General features: G+C 56.2%; 1 protein-coding gene across 1 annotated transcript in view; it reads right to left on the reverse strand.

The window, feature by feature from the left end:
* COTL1 (coactosin like F-actin binding protein 1) overlaps window positions 1-23663 on the reverse strand; it is a 36814-nt gene extending 13151 nt beyond the window's left edge. The window contains exons 1-3 of the mRNA XM_040443250.1: window positions 23446-23663; window positions 23101-23183; window positions 2544-2701 (exon numbers count right to left, since the gene is read on the reverse strand). Of these exons, the coding sequence (XP_040299184.1) occupies window positions 2544-2701; window positions 23101-23183; window positions 23446-23522 (318 nt within the window). The 5' untranslated portion in view covers window positions 23523-23663. The remainder of the gene's footprint in view (window positions 1-2543; window positions 2702-23100; window positions 23184-23445) is intronic.
* Window positions 23664-24685: the final 1022 nt, after the last annotated feature.

A 24685-nucleotide genomic window follows, 5' to 3' on the forward strand; every position in this document is an offset into this window, starting at 1 on the left:
CTGCTCACGGAGACGGAGATTCCCTTGGAGGTGATGGAAAAGTTCTGGAACTAGACAGGGGTGATGGCTGCTCAACGCTGGAAATGTGCTTCCAGGCCACTGAGTCATAGGCTTTAAAATGGGTAAAATGAGGGGCGCCTGGGTGGCTCAGTCGGTTAAGCGGCCGACTTCGGCTCAGGGCATGATTTCGTGGTCCGTGAGTTCGAGCCCCGCGTCGTGCTCTGTGCTGACAGCTCAGAGCCTGGAGCCTGTTTCAGACTCTGTGTCTCCCTCTCTCTGACCCTCCCCCGTTCATGCTCTGTCTCAAAAATACATAAACGTTAAAAAAAAATTTTTTTTTAATAAAATAAAATGGGTAAAATGAGGGGTGCCTGGGTGGCTCAGTCAGTTGAGCGTCTGACTTCCGCTCAGGTCATGGTCTCACAGCCCGTGAGTTCGAGCCCCGCGTCGGGCTCTGTGCTGACAGCTCGGAGCCCGGAGCCTGCTTCGGATTCTGTGTCCCCCTCTCTCTCTGCCTCTCCCCTGCTCGTGTTCTGTCTGTCTCTCAAAAGTGAATACGCATTAAAAAATAAATAGATTTCTTTAAAAAATAAAAAAAAGAAACTAAAATGGGCAAAATGAGCAATTTGATGTTATTGAATTTTTACCCCAATTATTTTAAGTGGAAAGGAAAACTAAGCCCTGCGAAATTCAGAAGATTGCCCCACTGGACGTCACCCAGGCAAGGCGCTCTCTCCCGGGCCGCCAAGGGGAGAGGAATAGCGTGCAAGGAGGAATTCAGTGGGAGACCTCTGGCCACGGAACAGGCTGCCGCCATAAAGGAGACCCCTGATGGCGGTTGACCATTACAACGGCCCTGGTTTGAGCAGGTGGCTTTCCAAAGCGAGGGTCCATACCGGACAGGGTGCAGCCAGTGGTATTAACCAGTAATGTGGATCAGAATGTGAAATCAACGGCATACATTAAGCACATACTATGTCCCAGACACGGTGCTAACCTGGTTCTAGAAGGTAATCTGACACCTCGCACCTTTTTAAAATGATTTTCGTGTCTATTAACTCTGGAACCCCGCCTCCTGAACATGTACCCCAAAGACATAAGTCAGCGGGGGAGGCAGGGGAGCCGTGTGTATGAAAAGGGTGGTTGGAACGTTATCTATGAAAATAAAAACTGGCAGCAACTCGATGGGCCGACACCAGGGGAACATTCGGCCCACGACGATGCACTTGGCAAAGGAACACTCAGCCACCAGAAAAACGCGCACCCCGGAGCCGGCAGCCACATCATTTAGGAGATGCCCCCTCGCGTGCGATTTGCAGGCTGTGACCGCGGGGATGCGCAGAGGTCGGTGGGAAGAAATGGGCCACGATCACGCAACGGAAGGCCTTCTTTTTCTCTTTCCTAATATAATTTGTTAAATCAAAGTTTTCCGCGAGGGATGATTTTAAAGGCACAGAAAAGCTGCAGGAGACAGTGCGAGAGCTCCCACACATCACACTCTGTTTTCGTGAGGCTTACGGTCTTCCGTTGCTGCGGTACGTTTCTCGCAACTGAGAAGCCAACACTGACGGGTTACCATGAACGAAACCCCTGGCCCCGTTCTGATGCCACTGGCTTTTCCGTGCCAGGACCCGACCCACGATACCGCGTTCCGTGCGGCCTGTTTCTGTGCGTGTTGCTGGTTTGGGTTTTTACGACGCAGTGAGTGGCTTTTCACACATTCGTGGATACGTGCAAGCCTCACGCCAGTCAGTTCAAGGATATTTTCATCCCCTCCGAAGGAAAGCCCATACCCGTCCGTCCGCCATCATGTCCCGATCGTGGGCTTTGAGAAACCCTTTTGCGAGACGGAGAACACTCCGGGGAGGAGAGAGCACTCCTTCGCCTCCCTTCCCCTGGATTCTCTTTCTGGAATTCAGATTTCTTTTCTCAGTGTGACCCCAAGCCTTAGCCCCAAACGAACCACCTCGGAAGTTTCCACCAGTGCCGATCTGTGATATGTCCGCTTGGAAACAGAAACCCTCTAGGGGAAGTGTCAGGAGCTCGGAGACAAAACCAAGGGTATTCCCACCTCCCCCTCTTCCTGCTGATCTAGCAAGGACTGGGGGATAAGTGTTATTGAGTACCTACTGTGTGCCAGGCACCGTTCAGGGAGGCCATGCATGAAGGTGCCCATTGGGTCGTCATGGCCACCACTGGGAGCCAACCATGATCACCCGCGATCCAAGCAGGTAGAGGTCCCCATTTTGGTAGTCCTTCCAGCCCCCTTCTTCATCCTTCCAGCTCCCTTCCTCATGAACCGCCTGCCCCACCTCAAAGGTGGGCCCCCGGCCGCCATGTTTCCACGACAGGGTGGTCAAGTCCTGAGCCCGCGCCCTGCATACAACTGCGGTGACATTTCGCCGGTGGCTCTGGCGGCACAGAGATGTGGCCCAGCTTGCTTTCAGTCACAGGCGCCAACCCGGCCTGCTCTGTCCCTGGGGACGGCGACCCTGAGTGGGGCGTGACCCGCCCAACCTTGGAAAGAGCACAAAGCCAATTACCTGCACTACCTCCTTCACCAGGGTCTTGTCCGTGCCCGTTTTGGCTCGCTGCAGCCCGCTGACGTTCTCACCAATCCACGTGATGAGGGCAAACTTGGACCTCTTGCTCATGGCATCCCCGGTGGTGAAACGCACGAAGGCGAACAATCGGACGTCATCTGCCAGAACAGCAAGGAGAGGGCACGGGGCTCAGTTAAAACGTCCCAAGACGGTGTCCCCAGGGAGCAGCCACGAGCTGGCCTCTGTGGCCACGACCCCTGCGACCTCCACCCCCCACCCCCCCGCCCATCCCTCACATGCTCGGGGAAGGGCTCAAATTCTGGATTTTATGTAGGGAGGCCTTCCTCAAGTCTTCTGAGCCCCGGAGGCCCTGCTCGGAATAGGAACTGAGCTGAGGGGTGGGAGTTGGGGGGGATCGCGTGGCCCCGATCTTGCTGTGGGATACGGCTCCAGGACCGCGGGCCACGTCTAGCTCACGGCTGGAACTCGCTCTTTACGGTGGGGACCGTCCTGAGCAGAATCCCTGGCCTCCACTCGCTAGTTGCAGGATCACCCCTCCGCCCCAGGGACAACAACCGTCCTCTGGGGGGCGGAACCACCCCTGGCTGACGATGACCTTCTAGATTGTCGGGGTCCCCATTTGATGAAGCCCCTCTTTGTGTTTTCCACCGAAATTCTGTGTTTTTTCACTGAGGAAATCATAGATCCTTACTCAGCTGGGTTCCCAAACGGTTCATATTTTAATCGCGATGATCGCGGACAGCTCATCTCAATCCCTGGCTGGAGACGCCCGCATGGGACTGTTCTGGGCGGGGGCGGGAGGGGGCTCCTCTCCTACTAGCTGCTCGATCAGCTTTTCCATCCTGGCAGGGCTTTTAGCTGCCGGCTGTCGGATTCCTCAGGTTCCCAACGACAGTGGGGAGCTGTGCTTCTGACATGTCCGTGTGTATCTGAATCGCTCGGGGACCCTGCTAATGTGCAGATTCTGAGGCCTCGGGTCTCGGATGGGGCCCCGGGGCCTGCGTTTCTAAGTGGCTCCCCGGTGACACAAATGCTGCTGGCCAAAGGACCACATCTGAGGCCTTTTTTTAGTTTCCTGTATTTTTCTTAAAACCCAAGGCATCTTCCTTCCTAGACTTTCCAGGTGCTTCTGTGCTGAATCCCACACAGGGTATATAGGTTTACGACAGTCTGGGGCTGATTCAGTTCTCTGCCTCGTTAAGACCTCAAAGCCTGAGCACAAGTTGGCCAAGAAGCTGTCTGGAGGGGCAACCACCTGCCACAAGGGAACCAAGGAACATGGTCCTCTGCAGGCCACGGACTCCTGACCCAGACACTAGAGGCCAAGCCAGGAGGCTCCACGGTGCCGATTTCTTAAAGGACACGGAACCTGGGACACGGAACACAGCCCTGGGATCGTGACCTGAGCCGAAACCAAGAGTCGGACGCTCAGCCCACGGAGTCACCCAGGCGCCCCTCATTTGGTCTTTATAATGATGCCGTGAGGCGGGCAGTGGGGCAGGAGGGGACGTCAGCATCTTCTTCATCAACATGCACTCCACCCTGTGAAGATGAGGCTCAGAGGTCATGCAATGTGCCCAAGGTAACGCATCCTGGCCAAGGGGGCTGCAGGCCGAGGCCTGAGTGGCTTGGGCGTGCCTGCCCAGCCCCCTTCCTTTGGGGAACTGCCCCCACCGGCCACGGGAGCCTGGCGGACACCCACTGGGGGACCCGCCTACAGAGGTCCAGGGGGACAGAGAAGGACAGTCTCAGGGACACCGCATGGTCAGATCGACAGGGCTTGGTGACAGACTGGCCACGGGAGGAAAGGAAGGAGTCCAGGGGCTCCCACGTGGGGGTGAGACCTCTATCTCGTACCCTCGCGGACCCTGACTTAATCCCCAAACACTGAGCCTCCGCTCCCTCCTCCGTAAAACGCGGTGAGTTTTTTGTTTTGGGTACTGCCTGCCCCGCCCCCCTTTTTATTTTTAAGAAAAAAAAGAAAAAGCCACAGTGAAAGATAAAAGTCACCACGTCAACTATTTTAAAGCATACCTTCAGTGGCATTTAGTACGTTCACAGTGTTGTGCAATCACAGCCCCCTACCTCGTTCCAGAACACATGCCTCTTCCCCAAAAGGAAACCCTTTCGCCCACGACAGTCGCTCCCCGGCCCCCGTCCGCCCGGCCCTAAGCAACACTAAGCTGCTTTCTGTCTCCGGATCTGATTGTTTGGGGCATTTCACGTAGATGGAATCACACCGCCCGCGGCCTCTGGGGCCCGGCTTCTCTCCCTCAGCAAGTTCAGCCCCTGCGGTGGCCCGATGGGTCCCTTCCACGGCCAAGGTCTGCTCCTCTCACATCCAGCTGCTGAGGCACGTGGGGGATCCTCCCAAACAGGGGACCACATCACTAGTCGCCCACGGGGATTAAATACGGAAGCTGGACGGCCCGCCCGGCCCGCCACGGCGGAAGCCTCTCCCTGAAGCTGTGGCCACAGGACGGAGAGCGGGGAACGAGGCGGCGGGTCTGAGGACCCGAGTGGATGCAGCCACGCGGGATGTCTGGGTTCGCGTGGCTCCAGCTGGATCCCCACCGCCCCGTCGCCGGCCAGAGCCTCCACGTGGAAAAGTTGCCTGTCCCAAGTGCCAGCCCGGGGCTTGGCGTGAGACAGGCCCACGAGCAGTCAGTCACCAAGGGCGTGGGGAGCCCGGCCTCTGCGGACCTTCCAGAAGCGCAGGCCAATGTCATTTACATCATCGTGGCAGCGGGGGACTGTTTGCCCGGGTGGCCGCTGGGCGCTGGCTTATCTGACACCGGTCTGGCCAGCAAGACTGCTGACGTCTTTGAAAATGCGAGAGTCCCGGGGCGCCTGGGTGGCGCAGTCGGTTGAGCGTCCGACTTCAGCCAGGTCACGATCTCGCGGTCCGTGAGTTCGAGCCCCGCGTCAGGCTCTGGGCTGATGGCTCAGAGCCTGGAGCCTGTTTCCGATTCTGTGTCTCCCTCTCATTCTGCCCCTCCCCCGTTCATGCTCTGTCTCTCTGTCCCAAAAATAAATAAAAACATTGAAAAAAAAAAAGAAAATGCGAGAGTCCCGTTACGCCTGCAAATGTTTGCTGCTCCAGATCGGGCATGACACCGGGAAGTCAGCTGAGCCTGCGCGGGGAAAACGCGGTTGGTCGGGGCGACGTTTTCACAGCTGCCCACGCAGACGCGAAGCCTCTCTCCCCCCGCTCTAAGCCCATCTTGACTGCAGACTGGTTTGTGCAGGGGGAGGCGGTCCTTCGTAGTCTGGGCTGGGCCACCTCCTCTCCTCCAGACACACGGGGCCGACCTGAGAGAGACAGAGACACAGACACACACACACACACACACACACACACACACACACACACAGCCACAGCACCGCAGGGGCGTGGAAAACGCCACACCCCTCACTTCTGTCCCGCTGGCACCCCGCTCACGCACAGGAAAACGTGGGTGCATCCACAGAAAGGCAGCGCTAAGCCTCATTGTAAATGTGTGTGGTGTGTGGGGGGGCACACGTGTGTGGACCACTGGCCGGGAGAACGTTAGTACTCGACGCTGCCGTCCCTCTCATCGTGCCAGCCGGTCCCCAGGGGGCCAGTGGCACGCCTCTGGGGCCTGAGACTGGGGAGCCGAGGGTGTGGGCAAGCCCAGCGGGGGAAGCCGGGCCCAGACGCTCCCACAGCACGCGGACCCCCGCGCTCCCTCTCCCAGAGGCCTCAGCCCAGCCGTCTACACCGGCCGCTCACGTTCAGCCTTCTGCTCCCCAGCCCAGCACCCAGGCGAAGAGTCCAAGTTCCGGAATCCAACAGAAGCACCCCCGACTTCATACCAGCTCTGTGACCTGGACCAGATGCACGAATGCCCCCAAGCCTCAGTTTCCCCATGTGCAGAGTCATGAGGCGGCTGACAGCGCTGCGGGAAACAGAGGGCACGTGACGGGCGCGGCTCACGGGGGACTGCTCTTTTTCTATCCCTACCTTTCCAGTTCCGACGGGCATTTCCGGAGGGCCTACTATGTGCCAGGCACAGTGCTAAGCACGGGGGGCGCAGATAAGACGAACAAGGGTCCTGAGGATAACAGGAGCCGTCTGCTGGGCGCCGACGACGGGCCGGGTACCGTCCTAAGCTTACGTGTATTGGCACATCGCTTCGTGCCGAGCTCTCTGTGAGGTCGCCACTGCTCCTGGGCCCATTTTACAGCTGAAGACGCTGAGGCTCAGAGAGCTAAAGTGGTAAGAAGCCAGACAACGCTGGCCCTGCCCGTGGGAGCACTGGTTAAGCGGAGGACGGTTCTCGCAGCGGGGGCGCCCGGACCAGTCCAGTCAGCACCCCCCCCTGCCCCCCCAGGAAACCATGAGCACGTGGTTGTCCGGGTCCAGCCCAGACCTACTGACTCACAAGCTCTGGGAATGGGGAGTGGCAGCCGAGCCCCTGGGGGATCTGGGTGCTTCCAAAGCTTGAGAACCACTGACCTAGGGAGGGTGGGGGAGGGGAGGAGCATTCGTGCCAGCGCTGGTGGGAAAGGGGTGGCAGGAGGTTTCAAGGGCAGAAAAGCTTCAGTGCCCCGAGCCCAGCCCACCCCCTCCCTTCCCACCCACACTTCTCTTGTTTTGAGGAAGTGATCGTGAGAAGGAGCTTCCTGTATGGCCTGGCTTTGCATCATCATAATTTACAGACTGATTGTGCATCAGGCATCATCCCCAATGTGGGGCTGTGAACACCCACTCCTTCTCACCCAGCGAGAACCTTGGCCACGAAAAGACGGCCCTCGCATGGTGTGAATAAACCCCACACTCAGAAGAACTTAACCTTGTGGGTGGCCTACAGAGCCTCACAGTGTGAAAGAGATCCCACCAGCCCTAAGGCCCCACCAGCTCAGGGCAGAGCAACACCGGGCAGGGTCCACCCGGTTCCATGTTCCAGCTCTCTCTTCAAGGTCTTTGCTTTCATGTACTTAGCAAGTTAACACACAACGTGAGGCCGCCATTGCCAAGTTCGTGGGCACGGCCTGGTGCAGAGTAAGCGCCCAGAAATGCCGCTGTCGTCACCTTGGGCTCTCTCCTCCATGCCCCGCGTTGCCTTGGGCTCTCCCCCTCTCACCCCCTTCTGGGCCTTGCATTTTCCTCCTTTCTCTCCCATTGACCACCTTCACCCCTCACCACCTGCCCCTGTATTTCCTCCTCTCACGCTCTCTGCCTGGGGCTGGACTGGCAGGAAGGAGTCAGGAGCGAGAGTAGACATGGCAAGAGGACGGGGGGTGTGATGCTAAGCACTTAGGACAGGGCGGCTGTGGAAGGAAACACAACGAGGGGAGATGACCACACAGGGCAGGAAGGAAGGAGGGAGGGAGGAAGGAAGGAGGAGTCAGGCTTCGCTGGCATCGCCACGGCCACCAGGATGAACCATTCCGTATTTTCCCAAAAACTGTGAATGGCACAGAATCTCCACCAAGCTCTCAGGGACTCTCCTGCCCTCCCCCCACTGATTTGAAATCCCCCCCCCCTCCCCTTCAGCTCAGGTAATCCTGAGAGGCCGATTCTGACCACCCCACCCAGCATTCTCAGCAGGGTGACCCCAACATGGGGCCCACACTGACCAAGGGCCCCCACCTTCTCCCAAAAGGGACCCTAGTCTTCCCCTCTGCCTCTCCTTGAAGCCAGCCCTGGCTGGAAAGGGATAGAACCCAGAGGAGACTGAGGATCGTTTATAAACGCTTTGAACAATTCTTTTCCATTTCACACAAAACACAAAGCGGACAATCATGAGAAGTACAAATGAGCCAACGATAAGGGTCTCACCACCTACGTAACCCCCTAAGTAGACGCTCTGTGCCCGCTTTATCTATTTAGCTACTTCCACATCTGTCCACTCGGTGTTATCTCCCACGGCACGAGGCACTTCGTGGGCACTAACGCACATCTGCTGGCCAGCAGAGGGACAGAGAGAGCACAAGCGTCATTTCGTAACCTCCATCCAACAGTGAACTCGCTCTCAAGAGCGAGTCAAAAGAAAAGGGAAGGAGAAGTGGGGAGGAAGTTGCCCCAGAGCGCGACATGATTGCAGCCTGCTCTAAAGCTGACCTTACCTTATATAGACTCCCTAAGAAGTTATGCAAACAAGGTTCTCGTAAGGAAGAAAACAACCCACACACCAAAAAGCTGAGCTGTCAGCTTCCACCAAGAGAGCTCCCTGGAGTGGGTGCGGGAGGAAATGGGAAAGAATTCGAACATCCTGCTGCCTGGGGCCGGGGGACAGCTGGACAGGGACCACAGCAGCCCTCCCTTCCACGGGGCTGCTCACAGGGGTGGGGGGTGGGGGGGCAGGCGTGGTGGGGGGAGGGGAGGGGAGCCCAGGCAGTAACGCACGAGGACCTGGGAGGTGGAGAAGGTCCTCTCTAGGAGTCAGAGGACAGGGGGCTTGGTGGCTGCCCCCGGGAGGGGACTGAGGCCTGAGGCTGATAGGAACGAGTTCCTCCCTTGACAGGAGACCTGTCATTACTGAAAAGCCCCATGTGACTCACGCTCTCTTTTTCAAGGTGGTTCTTAACTGTTTGCCCCGATTGGTTAAACACACAACAAAAAAACCCTCCTGTCCCACTCAAAAAATTTGGGGGAAATACTAAGCACAAAAAAAAAAAAAGAAAGAAAGAAAGAAAGAGAGAAAGAAAGAAAGCCCATTGCCCTAGGAATAAGGCCCCTGTTCACATCTTGGTTCGGTCGTCACAGAGCAGGCACGGAGACCGGATTTGATTACGTGCTCTGTGCTGCGGGTCCGTATACAGAGGGTCCACACCTGCCGTCTGAGATCTGCTCCCCCATTCGTCAAAGGGAGGCTTTTTAAAAACTGTTTTTTGATGTGTATTTTTGAGCGAGAGACAGAGCATGAACAGGGGAGGGGCAGAGAGAGAGGGAGACACAGAATCCGAAACAGGCTCCAGGCTCTGAGCTGTCAACACAAGAGCCTGATGCGGGGCTCGAACCCGCGAACCGCGAGATCCTGACCTGAGCCGAAGTCGGACGCTCCACCCACGGAGCCCCCCCAGGCGCCCCTCAAGGCGGTAGACTTCTCCAGGGATTCCTGACTCACTGCGGTTCCATTACACGCGAGTGACCCAGCTTTCCCACTTTGGCAGAAAACAGGAGAAAATGGACTGCACGATAGCCAGAGGGAAGGCAAGGTGATTACTTCGGTGGAACCCTCCGGGAGCGGGCTGATCTGAATACCCAAATTGTCAGGGTAGCTGAAGGTTCTCCCCAAATGACAAGGCACCAGATTTTTCTTGCTGCTTTTTTTTTTTTTTTTTTTTTTTTGATGGTTAGTTTTACTTCCTTAAATGGAAGTCACCATGCTAAACCCGACGGGACCTTCTGACTTAGAGAACAGAGGCCACAACCAGGTGCCGGAGGCAGAACCCACTCCTACAGCACCTGCAGCGAGACACCGTGGGGACGCTGAATGTCTGACTGTCCAAGCACCACACTCCCCTGTCGTGCCCCGCTCTGCATTCTTGCATCTGTTTTTGCTGTCGGTCGTCGCGGACACGTATTAACAATCTGTGAAGAGGGACTTTGCTCAAGAAGACACAGTCCCTGGGGCGCCGGTGTGGGGGGAGGGGGGGCTCAGTCGGGTGGGCGTCTGACTTTGGCTCTGGTCACGATCTCGCGGTCTGTGAGTTCGAGCCCCGCGTCGGGCTCTGCGCTGACGGCTCGCAGCCCGGAGCCTGCTGTGGATCCTGTGTCTCCCTCTCTCTCTCTGCCCCTCCCCTGTTCACCCTCTGTCTCTCTCTGTCTCAAAAAGAAATAAACGTTAAAGAAAAAATTTTTTGAAAAAAGTAGAAGACACCATCCCTGCCCTCAAAGGACGTACACTCTAGCCCGGCAAACAAAAACAGAGCGTGTGACACAGGGCAGGTAATGCCACAGCAACAAGTTTCCACAGGGCGGATGGGAACGTCAAAGAAAGCAGGAAATTCATTCTGCCTGGGGAGTGGCGATCAGGGCGAGCTTCCAAGAGGAAGTGACATTTCAACTGGGTCTCGGGGAGCCAAGCAAATCCTAGACCCCAGCAGCCTGAGGGAGCCAGGAGCCCCAGGCTTGCGTCCCGGCTCTGCCTCTTTCCACTGGGTGACTGCGGCCAGTGGCTTCTCACTCCGATCCCCAGCTCTCCGGGCTGCGGCGTGTGGCTCTTTCAACTCCGGTGCCCCTGGGTGCCGGGCACAGAACTCACAAAACGTTTGCACCCCCACCGATCCCCACGGCTGGTAACCTTCCAGCCCTCAAGTTCGCCCACACGTTCACAGCTGACTCATTTCACTTTTACCGACTCACCAATTTATTAACCCCTATGAATATCCGAGACGGAACCCCTACTTTTCTTTAAATGCTCATTTCCGACGCCAGGGCTGACGGCAATGAGATACACACGCCCTGGGCACCGGCTCCGTCCTGGGCGCGGGCTCGGGAAGACGAGAACACAGCCACGGGACCTATGTCCCTGGATATCAATCCTCCCCAGAATGGAGAGCGAAAGCCTCAGAAGCGAGCCTTGGCACAGAGCCAGCGGTGAAAAAACGCTAGACAGTGATGACAAGAGGTCAACTATCACGGAGCCGATGGAAATGGCGAGGAGAATGGAAATCCAGGACATCAAGTGCACACGGCACGTGCAGGGGGGGCGGGGTCGGGGGCGGGGCGGGCAGCGCTGAGTGCATCCGAGGGGCCCACGGGGGTGGAGGGTCGCCGTGGGGACGGGCAGGTCTGCAACAGACAGAACAGTGACAAGAGCGAAACATGCTGAGCAGGGGATTCTCCACGAGAAGGACCGAGGCAAACTTCCAGAAGGCTGTAGAACAAAGGCATAGGAAGAAAATGCTCAAGTAAAACCCAGAGTCGTCGCCGCGGCCCACGGGGCCCCCCGGACCCCCTTGCCTCTACACATTGCAAAAACTGAGACATCATTCACGTATCATAAAATTCACCCCTTTTAAACGCACAATTCATTGGCCGTTAGGTCTAATTCCAAAACATTCCGTTAGCCCCAAAAGGAGACCTCCTACTTGCCGGGGGTCTGTCTTCCTTCATCCCCTGCCCCCCACCCCAGCAACTACTCCCCAGCTCTCTAGCGCCTCGTTCTGGAACCTTCAAACACATGGGATCGCACAACGCGTGGCCTTTCGCGTCTGGCTTCTTTCACTTGGCATCATGTTCTCAAGGCTCGACAGTGTCACGGCGCTGACAAATCGCGATTTCCTCCCTTGCTATGGCTGGGTAACGTCCCACCACGTGGAGAGACGCTTTTTGTCTATCCTGCATCCGACGACGGTCAGCCGGGCGGTCTCCGCTCCCCGGCTCTCGTGAACGATGCTTGTGAACATTCGCGCCCAAGTTTTCACGTAGACCCGTGACTGCGTTTCTCTCGGGTAGATACTAAGGGGTGGGATTGCCGGGCTCCTGGGAGAGAAGCCTGTTCAAACCCCTCGCCCATTTTCTTTTTTATTGTTGAGGGCCTTCCTTTGTGCCGGGCCCACTCCACTCCCAGGCACCCGAGCGTCCACCTCCTTCGCGTTCAGGCTTGCCTCAGCGTCCCCTCCTCTTTAGGCCTCCCGCGACCAAACCCTGGCTGACGGTGGCCCCACTGCGGGCCACCTCCAGGCCGTTGCTTCTTTTCACCCTCTTTGGGGCATTCGGGAGTGACCCAATTTGCCAGCTTGTCTGTGATCGGTCCCTGTGCTCCCAAGACAACGCGAGCTCTGTGACTTATGTCCCTTACGGCCAGAGGGGCTGGCATGCGGCAGGTCCTCGATTTGTATTTGTTGGATGGGAGTAACGAGAAGTCACGCTGAGGGAGAGAGTAAGCTATTTTCTCAGAATCGGACACGTGGCAGTGGGTTTTGCTAAATCGAGAACGGGGTGAGGGGCATCGTCTTCAGGGTTGCAGGGCTCGCGGGAGTAAAGACGGGCGCTCCTCTGTTGGGGGGTGGGGGGCGGAGGGGGGCTCGCAGCCCAGGGCCCGGCTCTTCTCAGTTTTCCCCAGGAGCCCACGGTGACCCAAAGGGAACCCTGGCCTGCCCGAGGAGGCAACCGGCTTTTATCTGAAACCAGGAACAACATGCTCCAGTCTACAGTCGGGGTAGAATTAGAGCCCCCCAAAAGGGACTAAAACTACCTCCGGGTCAGATCAGATGACCTCCCGGAACATCCTTTCAGACAGAAGTAGCAAAGTCAGAATTGTCCCCTGGGAAGGACAGAGGCATTTGAATCACAGAGGTGTCCTTCAGAGACCATCGCAGGTTTTCCACTTCTTCCAGAAAAATCACCTCTGAGCTGTGAGTCCCACTAACGTGTGCCACCAGCCAGGGACACAGGCCTTAGGTCTGCCCCCGAGCGTTCCAGAAAAGAGCTTGCGGAAAGCTATTATGAGCGTGGGTCCTAAGAGCTCTGATCACAAAGAGAAATGCTTTCTCTTTTGCTTTATTGCACCCCCCCGTCAGATGACAGATATCCACGGAACCTCCCGTGGTGATCATTCCACAGCACGTAGAAAGCAAACCATTGTGCCTTACGCTGCTAATGACGTCTGTCAAGTATCTCTCAGTAAAACTGGGGGGTGGGGGAAGGAAAAAGCTTTTTTGCTTTTTTTTAAGAGATTTTTTTTTTTAATGTTTTTTTTTCAAGAGAGAGCGTGCGCACGCGTGAGGAGGGGAGGAACAGAGGGAGAGGGCGACACCGAATCCGAAGCAGGCTCCAGGCTCCGAGCTGTCAGCGCAGAGCCCGACACGGGGCTCGAACTCACGGACCGCGAGATCACGACCTGAGCCGAAGTCGGACGCTTAACCGACGGAGCCGCCCAGGCGCCCCCATAAGAGCTTGTTTGAAAAGAATTTCAGCTGCAAGCGTAGGGAAGCAGCAGGGTGTCAGGGGGTGGTGGCCAGGAACCCAGGCGCCAGGGAAGGAACAGAGCAGGGCCTCTGTGCAACCTCGGGCCAGGGCCTTCCCATCTCTGAGCCTCAGTTTTCCCACCTACGGAGTGGGACTTACAGCGGGACCTTCCATACTGGGCCACGGTGTAGATGAGATGAAATCATTAGACCACAGCGGCTGGCAAGACGGCTGGCCACGATGTCCGCGTCGGAATCTCCAGAACCCACGACTATAGCATCTGACCCAGAAGGGCCTTTGCAGAGGTGATTGTTAAGGATCTGGATAGGAGAGAGCATCCTGGATGATGCAGGTGGGCCCAACGTAATCAGGAGCCTCGAGGCAAAAGAATCAGAACCAGAGACACAGCAGCTTGACAAGGACGCGACCCGCTCTCGCTGGCCTCGAAGGTGGAGGAGGGGCCCTGAGTCGAGGGACACAGGCGCCTCCGGGAGCTGGAAAAGGCCAGGAAATGGACTCTCCCCTGGGGCCTCCAGAAAGACCACACCCCTGCCTACACCTGGAGTTTAGCCCGGTGCGACAGATTTTGGACTTCTGACCTCCAGAACTGTCAGATGATAAAATCACGTTATTTCAAGCCACTCGGTTTGTGGGAATTTGTTCCAGCAGGCACAGGAAAAATGAGGTAGAGGAGGATAAACCAAGTCCAGGACCAACTCAGGACGTAAGGCAGGCTGATTTCAAAATGCGCTGGTGGGGGCGCCTGGGTGGCGCAGTCGGTTGAGCGTCCGACTTCAGCCAGGTCACGATCTCGCGGTCCGTGAGTTCGAGCCCTGCGTCAGGCTCTGGGCTGATGGCTCGGAGCCTGGAGCCTGTTTCCGATTCTGTGTCTCCCTCTCTCTCTGCCCTTCCCCCGTTCATGCTCTGTCTCTCTCTGTCCCAAAAATAAATAAACGTTCAAAATGCGCTGGTGAAATAAAACACAAAATGCTGAGGGCATAGCCCCGCCATCAGGTCAGACACAGGCCTCGGGGGACCTGCCCCTGCTGAGGCCACTGACTGAACTGAATCTGAAAAGCCAAGCACATAAAATCAGGTGGGCGAGGAATGCAGCCATGCAAGGGCCCTGGGGCAGGAAGCTGGAGCCAGAAGCCAGTGGAGGCAGAGGCAGCGGCCAGGGAGCCTTGGCACCTGCAGATGTCCATACGGGCCACTGGGCTGCAACCTCAGCAGGGGCACAGCGTGCCTTCCCGGGGGGAGGGGGGGGTAGCTCAGCTCTCAAACATCTCAGGGGACTGTCATTCCTCTACTCAACAAGCAGCAGATGAGAATGCCAGGTGCTGTTTCAGGTGCTGACGGGACAGCAACCAGGATTCCGCCCCGGGGGGAGCTCAGCCTCCAGCAGGGAAAGTCAGACGACAGACAGACGTGGGTACGACGACGACGTGAGGCGCTGCTGAGTGCTGCAGCCCGCGACTTGGGCCCACGTAAGGAAAAGAGATTGGGACCGGCTAACCACGGGGGGGGGCAGGGGTTCGCCACCAAGGAGGCCACCACCCCGGCCCGAGTCGCTCTCTCCAGGCCCTTGCTGCAGCGCTGAAGAAACAGGCACCCCTCACCCCGCACAATGTGGTGAGCATCACGGAGGCAAGGAGGCCATCTGCACGGAGGGGACATTTCCACTGGGCCTTGACAGGCGTATAGAAGTCCTCCGGGAGGACAAAGCTCCTTGGACACAGATCTGGGGTCCAAGGCCACCTACTCGCCCATCTCAAGCAAGCAACTTTCGACTCTTCAAGGAAATGGTCAGACTCCTCATCAGTGAAACGGGGAAACTCCTACTTACTCATCACACACACACACATCCTTCACGGATACGAAACAGTATCTGTGCCAATATGTGCAAAGCGTCCGCACGGAGCCTGGCCTTTGAGCAATCAAGGGGTCAGAACCCTCTGTGTTGGGGACGAGCAATGGGAGGGCTCGTAAGGGGCATTCTGTGTTATCGCTCAGCATTTGGACCTTATGGGCAAAAGCCACCAGATGTTCCAAAGGGGAGAGGAGTTGACGCCACCTGGCCCTGGGCTACGCAGTCACCAGTCAAAGGGCGTGGCACCCAGCAGGCGCTCACCCCATTCCCTGCAGAAGGAAAAGCCAAGATCAAGGGTGGGAAACGCCCACTCTTGTGGGGCAAGAAGGAAAAAGAGAAGCGGGAGCAGAAAATGAGAACAGGAGGTAAGAGACATAAAAGGAGAAGTATGTGTGTTCGCAGGGGGAAGCAGAGGGAAGGAAACGTGTTTTTTCAGTGAGTCGTGCTCACCGACAAAAGCTGGGAGGACACAGAATGGAATAAGGACAAAGAAACGGCCACTACTTTTGGTGACCAGATTACCAAAGACCTATGCGTGGGGTGCCGTGCTCTAGGGGTGAGGGGACAGGGGGCGGAGGGAACACCTAGTCGCTCCACAAGCAAAACTTTAAAAGTCTGCACCAACTCCCAGCGATTTTCAAGGAGCAAAAACTCAATTCAATTCAATTCAATTCAATTCAATTCAATTCAAGTCATCGAAGACTCTTTCTGAACAAGGACACGCTACTTACCAGGCCGATGGACAGGTAGCAGCCTTCCCCATGGAAGGGGAAAGACCACAAAGTCAAAAGCAGGCACCACTATCACCCCAGAGGCAATCCAGACGAGCCATCTCAAGCGCGCCCATGCATCTTAGGACACAAGGAAGCAAGGCAGTGCAGCTCAAAACCCCTCCGCGACCCACGTGTGGGAAAAGAAAGCAGCGAGACACTGTATATCGCAGAGAGCCGTGCAGGTAGTGGCTCACTAGCCTTCAAAGTGCCACCTAAAAATCATAAACCCAACGCTGTCTCTGGAACAAAGGAGGTGCTCCGTCATCGTTCGTTCGATGGGCGGACAGACTGCTTAGCGCTTTGCCACGTTCACAGCACTGTTGCAGATTTAAAGCTTCCTTTCGACCTCCTATTCCCTTAGACTCACTAGACGTTTCTCTCCTGACCTTTTGGCTGAAATTTCTGGAGGCTGTACATGCATGGGCCACAAGGGGGTCGGGAAACAGCCAAGTGCAGAACAGCACAAAAAACTGACCGCCGATTGTACGTGCGTTGTGCAGCTGGACACGCAGAGGCCCCAGACAAGGGCATTTGTCTTATTCGCGCCCCGTCCGCTTTCTTTTGGTAGCAGCCAAGTTTCCGTCCTTGACCAAATTCTAATCTGGCCTTCTGAACGCTTCTTCACCTAGGTCTCAACTTTCGGACTTCTGTGTTCATCTGTGCGTTACTCGCGTTCAGCAAGAATCCTGCTAAGTTTAGCAGTTCGGCCAGAATCGCCCTCAGCCCTGACACTTCCTCTTGGCCACTCCCCATCCACTGGCCCCCATCTTGCTTCTTGACTATAAATTCGGACTTTTTCTTGTCGTATTCAGAACTGAGCCTGATCCCCCTCCCCCGTTGCAAACCCGCACGGTAATGGTCCCTACACCTGTCACACAGTCCCCCTGAATAAAGCCTGCCTTACTGTTCTTGGGCAAGTGTCAGAATAAATAGTATTTTCTCTAACTATAAACGCACCCATTTTCCTTAGAAACCACCCGACTGCCGCTCTCAGCCCCTGGTAGGGCTGAGCCCATCCGGCGCCTATACTAATGCATTCTGTTTCTCTTCCTGGGAGCAGAACAGACCAGAAGAAGAGAGTGCATGGTCACGGATGGCCCCTTTCAAACCCTTTCTTAAACATCTGTGCTAAGTGGTCAGGCAACCACTCCTGACATACCTCCCACGATGGGGGTCTCACTACCTTCAGTGACAGCCCATTCTAACCCAAGGACAGTCCTTCCTCACGTGAACCTACAATCTACCCCTGAAATTCCTACTGTCTGGTCCTTCTACCACGTGGGGTTGGGGTGTGAAGAAGTGAAGTGGGCACACGCCACACACGGCAGCCCCTCAAACACCAAGGACAACACTCAAGTCCCCTGAGGTGCCTCTCCAAGCTAAAAATGCCCGGATACCTCACCTAATCCTCATAGGAGAGCTTTTGAATTCCTGGGCCAGCCTGGATTCTCCTCCCTCAGCCCCGCCCAGCCATCTACCCTGGGAGCTATGGCCTCGGCTCTTTTCGATGGAAATGATAAAGAGCCTACTCAAGTTGGCTTGAGGAAAAGAAATTGAACTGGCCCCTGGAAGCAAACGGCCTCAGGACAGAGCTCCAGGCGTGTGGCTGCACCTGAGAGTTTAAGCCACGCCCTCTAGGACCCGCTCCCCATCTCTGGCTCTGCTCCCGAGTCCCCACAGGGTGCAAGGGTCCCGAAAGCTCCAGGCCTTCACTATGCTAACAGGTCTTAATCCCAGAGCAAAATGGGCTCGCCCAGCAACGCTGTCCAAAGTATCAGGGATGCAGCCGATTGGCTCGACTTGAGTCACGAGGGCCCAAGCCCGAACCAATCAGCCAACAGAGGACACGGCTTACTCTGAGTGGCCAGCGTCTTCCCAGTGGGGCAGTACCGAGTTAAGTCAGCTTCCCCGGAACTACACTGGCAGAGCGGGGATTACTCTGAAATGAGAGAAGCCCCCCACCCCAAGGAGGGGACGTCCAAGTATGGACAAAAATATCAAACCCCGCTTTTCCCTGTGAGTGAGGTTTTGAGCTGAAGACTCCAGGCTCAACAAAGCATCGTGGGAATATCATCTGCACCCAGACCCTCATCTAGCCAACATCACAGGGCATCTACCCCAATCAAGCTTCACGCGGACACTGACCTCCAAGTTTATTTCAACCTATCCGTTGATGTGTGACACCTTCCAAGAAGGTTCCACATTAGCAACAACCATAGTTTTGAGCCCTGAGGCCATACCAAGTGCCGCTTTGTATATATCATGTCAATGTATTCTCACAACAAAGCGGTGAGGTCATTATCCCCCTCTTACAGAGGGGGAAACAAAATGCAGGAGTCTTGCCCAAGGTCACACAGCACCTCAAGGCTACAAGTCCAGGCAAGATATCCTGGCTTGACCATCGATGCTCGATGCTCGTACCCGATCGGCTCCAAAATATGCACCCACAGAAAACTGGATTCATTCCCAGGTGCTTGGATCCTTTCCAAAATAAAACGGGCTTGCGACGGAGTACTTTGGGGTCCATCAACGAAGAATTGGTTAAACAATGTTACACTTATATGAGAGAACATTACGTAGCCATTTTAAAGGCTGGGCAATGACAATAAAACATGAGCTCTCTGAGGACAGGGACCTTCTCTGTTTCTATATTTATCCTCAGTGCCCAGAACAGGACCCTGCAGAAGAGACACTCACATACGTGGAAGGAAGAAAGGGAGGGAGGAAGGGAGGGAGGCATGAAGGGAAGGAAGGAGGAAGGAGGAAGGAGGAAGGAAGGAAGGAAGGAAGGAAGGGAGGAAGGGAGGAAGGGAGGAAGGACACACGAATTAATGAACCCATTTCTGAGTAATAAAAGCGTATCTGAACTATATCCAGTTTCTATTGTCTTCTTTTTGCTTAGTCTGGCTTTCTCAATATTCCACCAGGGACACACATTACTTATCAAGTACAAAAACAAAACGTGATTTCATAGACAGCTTGAGCCACTGATCGTCGCGTACCCATGATCCACAGGCCCTCTCTGCCGCAATCAGAGAGATCACATATCCACTCGGCCTGGCAAGTGGCTCCCCTCGGCTCCCCCAGGAGGCTCTGTCGGGGGCACCCCCCGCCCTCCAGCACAGCTGGCTACGCCTTTCCTCCCCATCGCTTCTTGACCCTCCCACCTCTCTGGTGCTGTCAGACCACACAGGCTCCTGCCACACCAATTAAGTTCCACCAAGGAGATGAAGGAGATGACAATCACAGTCATTAACACTTAAGGAACGCTTAGGACGTTGTCAGCACGGTGAATTGCTTCCTTAACCCACCTAATGACCACACTGTAGCAAAGGATGCGCAGGTAGGTCACGCAACTGCCCCAGGTCACATGACTGGCCCGACCTGGAAGCCAGGCCGGCCCGATGCAGCCTAAACCTTGAACCGCTGTGCCAACCATCTCTTCCGCAGTCGGTGCTTATGGACTGAGCGTTACTGCGTGCAGACCCAGGCGAGAGGTCCAAGGCGCCACCCTGGGGTCGAGTGGCTACTGGGGCTAATCTGGAGCTCTGGGCCCACTGGGCACGGTGCTGAGGTACATACCGGGAGCTTCAGAACAGAAAACACAACGTCCTCGTAAGAGCTACGAGAGTAAACCCCATAAAAAGTACCAACAGTCGACGTGCCATCGGCGGCCTGCGCCCTCCTTTTAAATGTGTTCTTTCGGCCAACCCTCCCAGTCACTGTCAGAGGTGAGCACCGCCAGGACGCCCATTTCACAGACTAGAACACTGAGGCACAGAGAAGGGGATGTCCTTGCCCAAGGCCACACAGCAAGCAAGAGACACAGTTGGGATGTGACTCTAAAGATTTTCTAACTCCGGGCCGTGGAAATAAAAAACACACCCCACTATGCGAGCTCTCGGACCATCTCTCGGACCACACTGAGGCGTGGGGCAAAAAACCAAGAGAGGAGGCAGTAAAGCAGGGGTGGGGGGGGGGGGGCGGCAGGTGCATCCAGCACCAAAAGAGGCAATACAGAACACAGAGGGCTCCAAACCCTGCCAGCAGAAACAGGAAGATGAGCAACCTTCCAGAAAACAGCCGCAGCCAAGGAGAGGCCAGGCCTGGGGGCGAGGAGAGATGAGAGGCAGAAGCTGGGCAGGCAGGATGGCAGCAGCCATAGGGCACGGGGCTGGGAAAGAAGGGCTGCTTGGGAGAGAATGCAAGAAGCGGGCTGTCTGGGAGGAGAGAAAGCCCGGGAGGAAACGCCCCGCCCCACCGCCCCTCCCCCCCCCACCCCAGCACCTTTGGAGGGAGAGATGGAGTGATGGCTTCTGGCTTCTAAGTCCCCTTTGCACCTTGTTAGATGTTTGGAAAGGGGAAGGCTGGGCCAGAGCGAGAGCCTGTCCCCACGGCCTGGGCCCCTCAGGCTTGCAAGACACCTGCCTGGGAATTAGGGCCACGGAGAGCCCTCCCCGCATCACATAAGTGATGTATGTCCTGCAAACGAACTGGAACCTACTGTAGCACTAAAGAAGCCTCCTGGCTTGAAAATGAGAATCTAAACCACTTCCGGGGTACCTGGCAGGCTCGGTCGGAAGGGTGAGCAACCCTTGATCTCGGGGTCGTGAGTTCAAGCCCCACGTGGGGTGTGGAGATTACTTAAATAAATAAAACTTTAAAAAAAAAAAAAATCTAAACCCACTTCCTTAGAGAGACGAGGCCACGAACATGGGACTTGGAGACAGCCTGCCTGGGTTCCAGTCCCAGCTCTGCCGCGTCCTAACTACGTGATGGCGGGCAAGTTACTTAACTGCGCTGGGCCTTGGGGTACTCACCTGTGGAAGGGGAACGATCTCAGTCATGGGGACAAGGCACGCCAAGTGCAGCGACTTGCGTGTAGAAAGCTACCGGCCCGTGCGTTCTGAGTCCTTTGTCACTGGGTCACGAGGACACGGCCGTGGTTTTCCGAGGGGAACCAGTGCAGACACAGCAACCCTAACTCGTCTATACATTTGTCCAACAGATGGCTGGGGAAGGCAGGCAGATTTCCAGCCAAAGCAGACGGAGCCTTCGGATCCCACAGCCCATTCATAAGATCAACGAGTAGCAGGGAAGGCATTTTTAGTTCCCCCGCCAGGCACTCCCCACTCCCATCCCTGCCACTGGGGGAAGGGTCAGAGTAACACGCCTGCAAGGCCCCAGGGGAGGAAGGAAGTATTCTCTGACCGCACCAAGCCCTTCCAATGGCCACGAGCATCTGTTCAGAGACTCTTCTATTGACAGGATGCACTTTCGTCCCTGGGTCACCTTCTCCTACTTGCTGGAGCGAACAATAGCTTCAGAAGCAAGACCCCGTCTGATGGCGGCGGCGGCGGCGGCGGCGGCGGGGGCGGGGGGGGGAGGGGGGTTGGGGGGGAAGTGATGGATGGTCAAAGGGAGGAAAGAAACTGCTAGTTTTCTGTTCCTGAATTCAGCGAGGAGGGAAGCTGGCCGGTCGGACAAAGCCTCAGATCCGACCAGGCAAAAAATATTGTTAAATCTCCTGGTTGTCCACCAGACTGGGGGGAAAGCCAAGAGTTTGTACTTATGCTGCTTGCAAAAGCATCCACCACAGCGGAGGAAGGGTAGTGGTGGTACAGAGGCAGGGATCCTGAGTCAGGGGCCTGGGTTCAAATCCCGCCCCAGCGGCTCTCCACGAGACACCCTCGGTGCCTTATTCAACGTGAGCTGTTACAGCATTTCATACCTCTGATATTTTAGGTTTAATTTTTAAGCAATCTGTACGCCTTAGGACCGCCCAGCCCACAGCAGACTCTTCAGAAATATTCTTTCAATTAAACCAAAGACAAAATACCATTTGCTTAAGGAAACAGTGAAGGAAAGGCGCGGCCACGTGATCCTGTGGCACAATCTCGTACGTTTTCTTCATTTTACGGTTGGCCGCGTAGTTTTGTACAGGCACTGCCCTGAGCATTTTACACACGTTGACTCAGTTACCCTCACAGCAGTCCCCTGAGACTACAGGTAAGGAAACCAGGGCCCCGAGAGGTTAAGTAACTTGCCCCCAGTCACACAGCCAGGAAGTGGCCAGTCGGTGATTCTAACCTCCAGGCCACACTGCCTTTGTTTGCACATCTGTTTCAAAGCTAGACACCAGAGACCTGGAATGGGTCCCATGCCCAAAGGGGCTGGGCTTTTTGCCTCTACCGAGGGGTCTGTGGTTATATACACCATGCATTCCTTCCTTTCAATGGTTTAACACACCCCCAGGGAAGTGCACAAAGTTTACACATCAGAAGTATTTTGCTCAATGATTTCTTACCTAGGTACACACCTGTGTAATCACCTCCCAGATAGAAAGAGGAGACATTTCCAAAAGCCCGCGGCCTTCCGTGGGCCCCTCCCAAGTCAGTGGCTATCTACCCCAAAAGGAGATCACTCTTCTGACTTTTCACACCACACATCAGATTTGCCTTTTCTACAATTTCACATCAATGAAATTGTACTTGTCATATGGCGTGTACTCTGTCCTATCTGGCTCTATTTCCTACAAGTAAAAAACACACATATAACCAAAACACGGACAATGATCTCGGGAGAAAGGAGGATATAGCTGAGTTTCTTTCTCCTGCAAGTTCCAGGATTGTTTTTATTTCGGCTCACTGACTGGTGAAGGTGGGGAGGGCGGAAGACGAGTCTGGAACCACACTGAGTTGACCCTTGGAAAACCAGTGACCCGCAGGGGGCAGAGGAGCCAAAGGAGCCATCTCTTCTGGAGAGGGTACTGTGGGAGCAAGGGAGCCAGGCAGTGCCCCCTGGTTGCTCTGGATGTCCAGAGGGAGCACGTTTCACGAGGCTTTAAACTCCTCAAATCTGGTTCCCCCAGCGCCAGAGGCGCGGTGGGGGTGGCCAGGCTCCTCCCAGCTTGGCCTCCACAGAAGCTCCTCTTTCCCGCGTTGACAATTTCCCCCAAAGATCAGCAATCTCCCCACCCCCACCCCCCTCGAAGGCGCGTTTCCCTACCTGTGCACTGTTGGATGAAGTCCTGATACTGTGCTCCCTGCTCGCCGGGGACGATGGTGGAGCCGTCATATTTAAAAGTCACCCTTTGGATTGGGAGAAGAAAAAACACACACATACACACATCAGCGATGGTAGCAGCCAGGTGCCAAGCTTCCAGCAGGACAATCTAAAGGATGCTCTGAATAGGGAGAAGCCAGCGCTGGCTTTCCACGCTGTCCTGGGTTAAGGCTGCGGGAGACAGCACGGCATGACCCTTAATCCGTCCCGTTTGGAAGCCGGCTCAGTGCACCAGGCCCCTCGCGAGCCCGGGGAGCGGGGCTTGGAGAGCAATGGAAAGTTCCTCACCAGATGACGGCCGAGCAGTCGTCGCGCACCAGGTTGTACGCCGCCCGGCAAGCCTCTTTGTCGATCTTGGTGGCCATCGCCGTAGGGCCGCAGCAGGGACACTCTGCCCGGAGCGACCGAGCGCTCCCCGGGCCGGCCGCAGGGAAAGGAGCGCGGCGGGGACGCGCGGAGGGCGGGCGGCGGTGGTGGCAGCGGCGACAGCGGCGCGGGCTGCGAGGGGCGAGCTGCGAGCTGCGAGCGCGGCGGCGGCTCCGAGGGCGCACAGGGCGCGCGCTGGGATCCAGGCCGCGCCGCCACGCCCCCCTCCGGCCATTGGCCGCTGGGCCGTGGGGGCGGGGCCTCTTGATTCGCCTACGACCAATCCCAGTCCGGGCGGGTTGCGCAACTCCGTGGCAGGGGCTGGAGGAGGGGCTTTCTGCTCCTCCCTCCCCCTCCTCCCTCCCAACCCCCTTCTCGTTCTCCCACTTCCTCCTCCCCAACCCCTCTTTCTCCTTTCCCTCACCCTTCCCTACTCCCTCTCCCTCCTCCCTCCTCCCCTTCCTTGTGGAAGCCCTCCTTAGGCCCTCCCTGCTCCCCTCCTCCCCTCCCCCTCCTTGCTCCTCCCACTTCCCAACCCCTCCTCCGCCTCTTCTCTTACCTCCCCTCCCTTCCTTTCTTCCCCCTTCTCTCTTCCTTTTTAACCCTCCCCGTTATCTCCACCACTTACCCCTTCTCCTTTCTCCCTATTGTCTCCTCCTCCTCCCTTCCCCCTCCTCCCTTGTCTTCTGCCCTCCTCTTCCCTCCCACTGCTTGCCTCTCCCTCTTCCTTATTCCTCCTCCCCACCCCCCACCCCCGCCCAGGCTGCAGAGCTGCAGACCTCCTAGCCTCCAAAGGGGACCTCCAAGCGGGTGACTTAACGCAGCAGACCAATGGAACTGACCCCACCCCGTGTTTGACTCTGGGTTCTAGGTGCGGAGGGACTGGAAAGAAGGAAGCATTTCAAATAGGAGGGGATAGCAAGTGGATTGCTTCCAGAACGCTGGTGGGATCACTGTTTACTTTGTATTCTGGTTATTTGTATTCTGGTTATCTCCCCCTTTGGGTTCCTCTGAGTGCAAAAGCTGACTCATTCGGTCTTCCTCCCTCCCTGGCTGACTCACTCATTCATTCCTTATCCTGCCAGACCACAAAGACTAGTAACAGTGTCAAGGCAGGTAAAAAAGGAAAGGAGGAGCAGGTGTTGCTATAAATAAAAAGTCA

The sequence above is a fragment of the Herpailurus yagouaroundi genome, unplaced genomic scaffold, assembly GCF_014898765.1.
Source record: "Herpailurus yagouaroundi ecotype Mexico unplaced genomic scaffold, PumYag 190, whole genome shotgun sequence".
Taxonomy (NCBI): domain Eukaryota; kingdom Metazoa; phylum Chordata; class Mammalia; order Carnivora; family Felidae; genus Herpailurus; species Herpailurus yagouaroundi.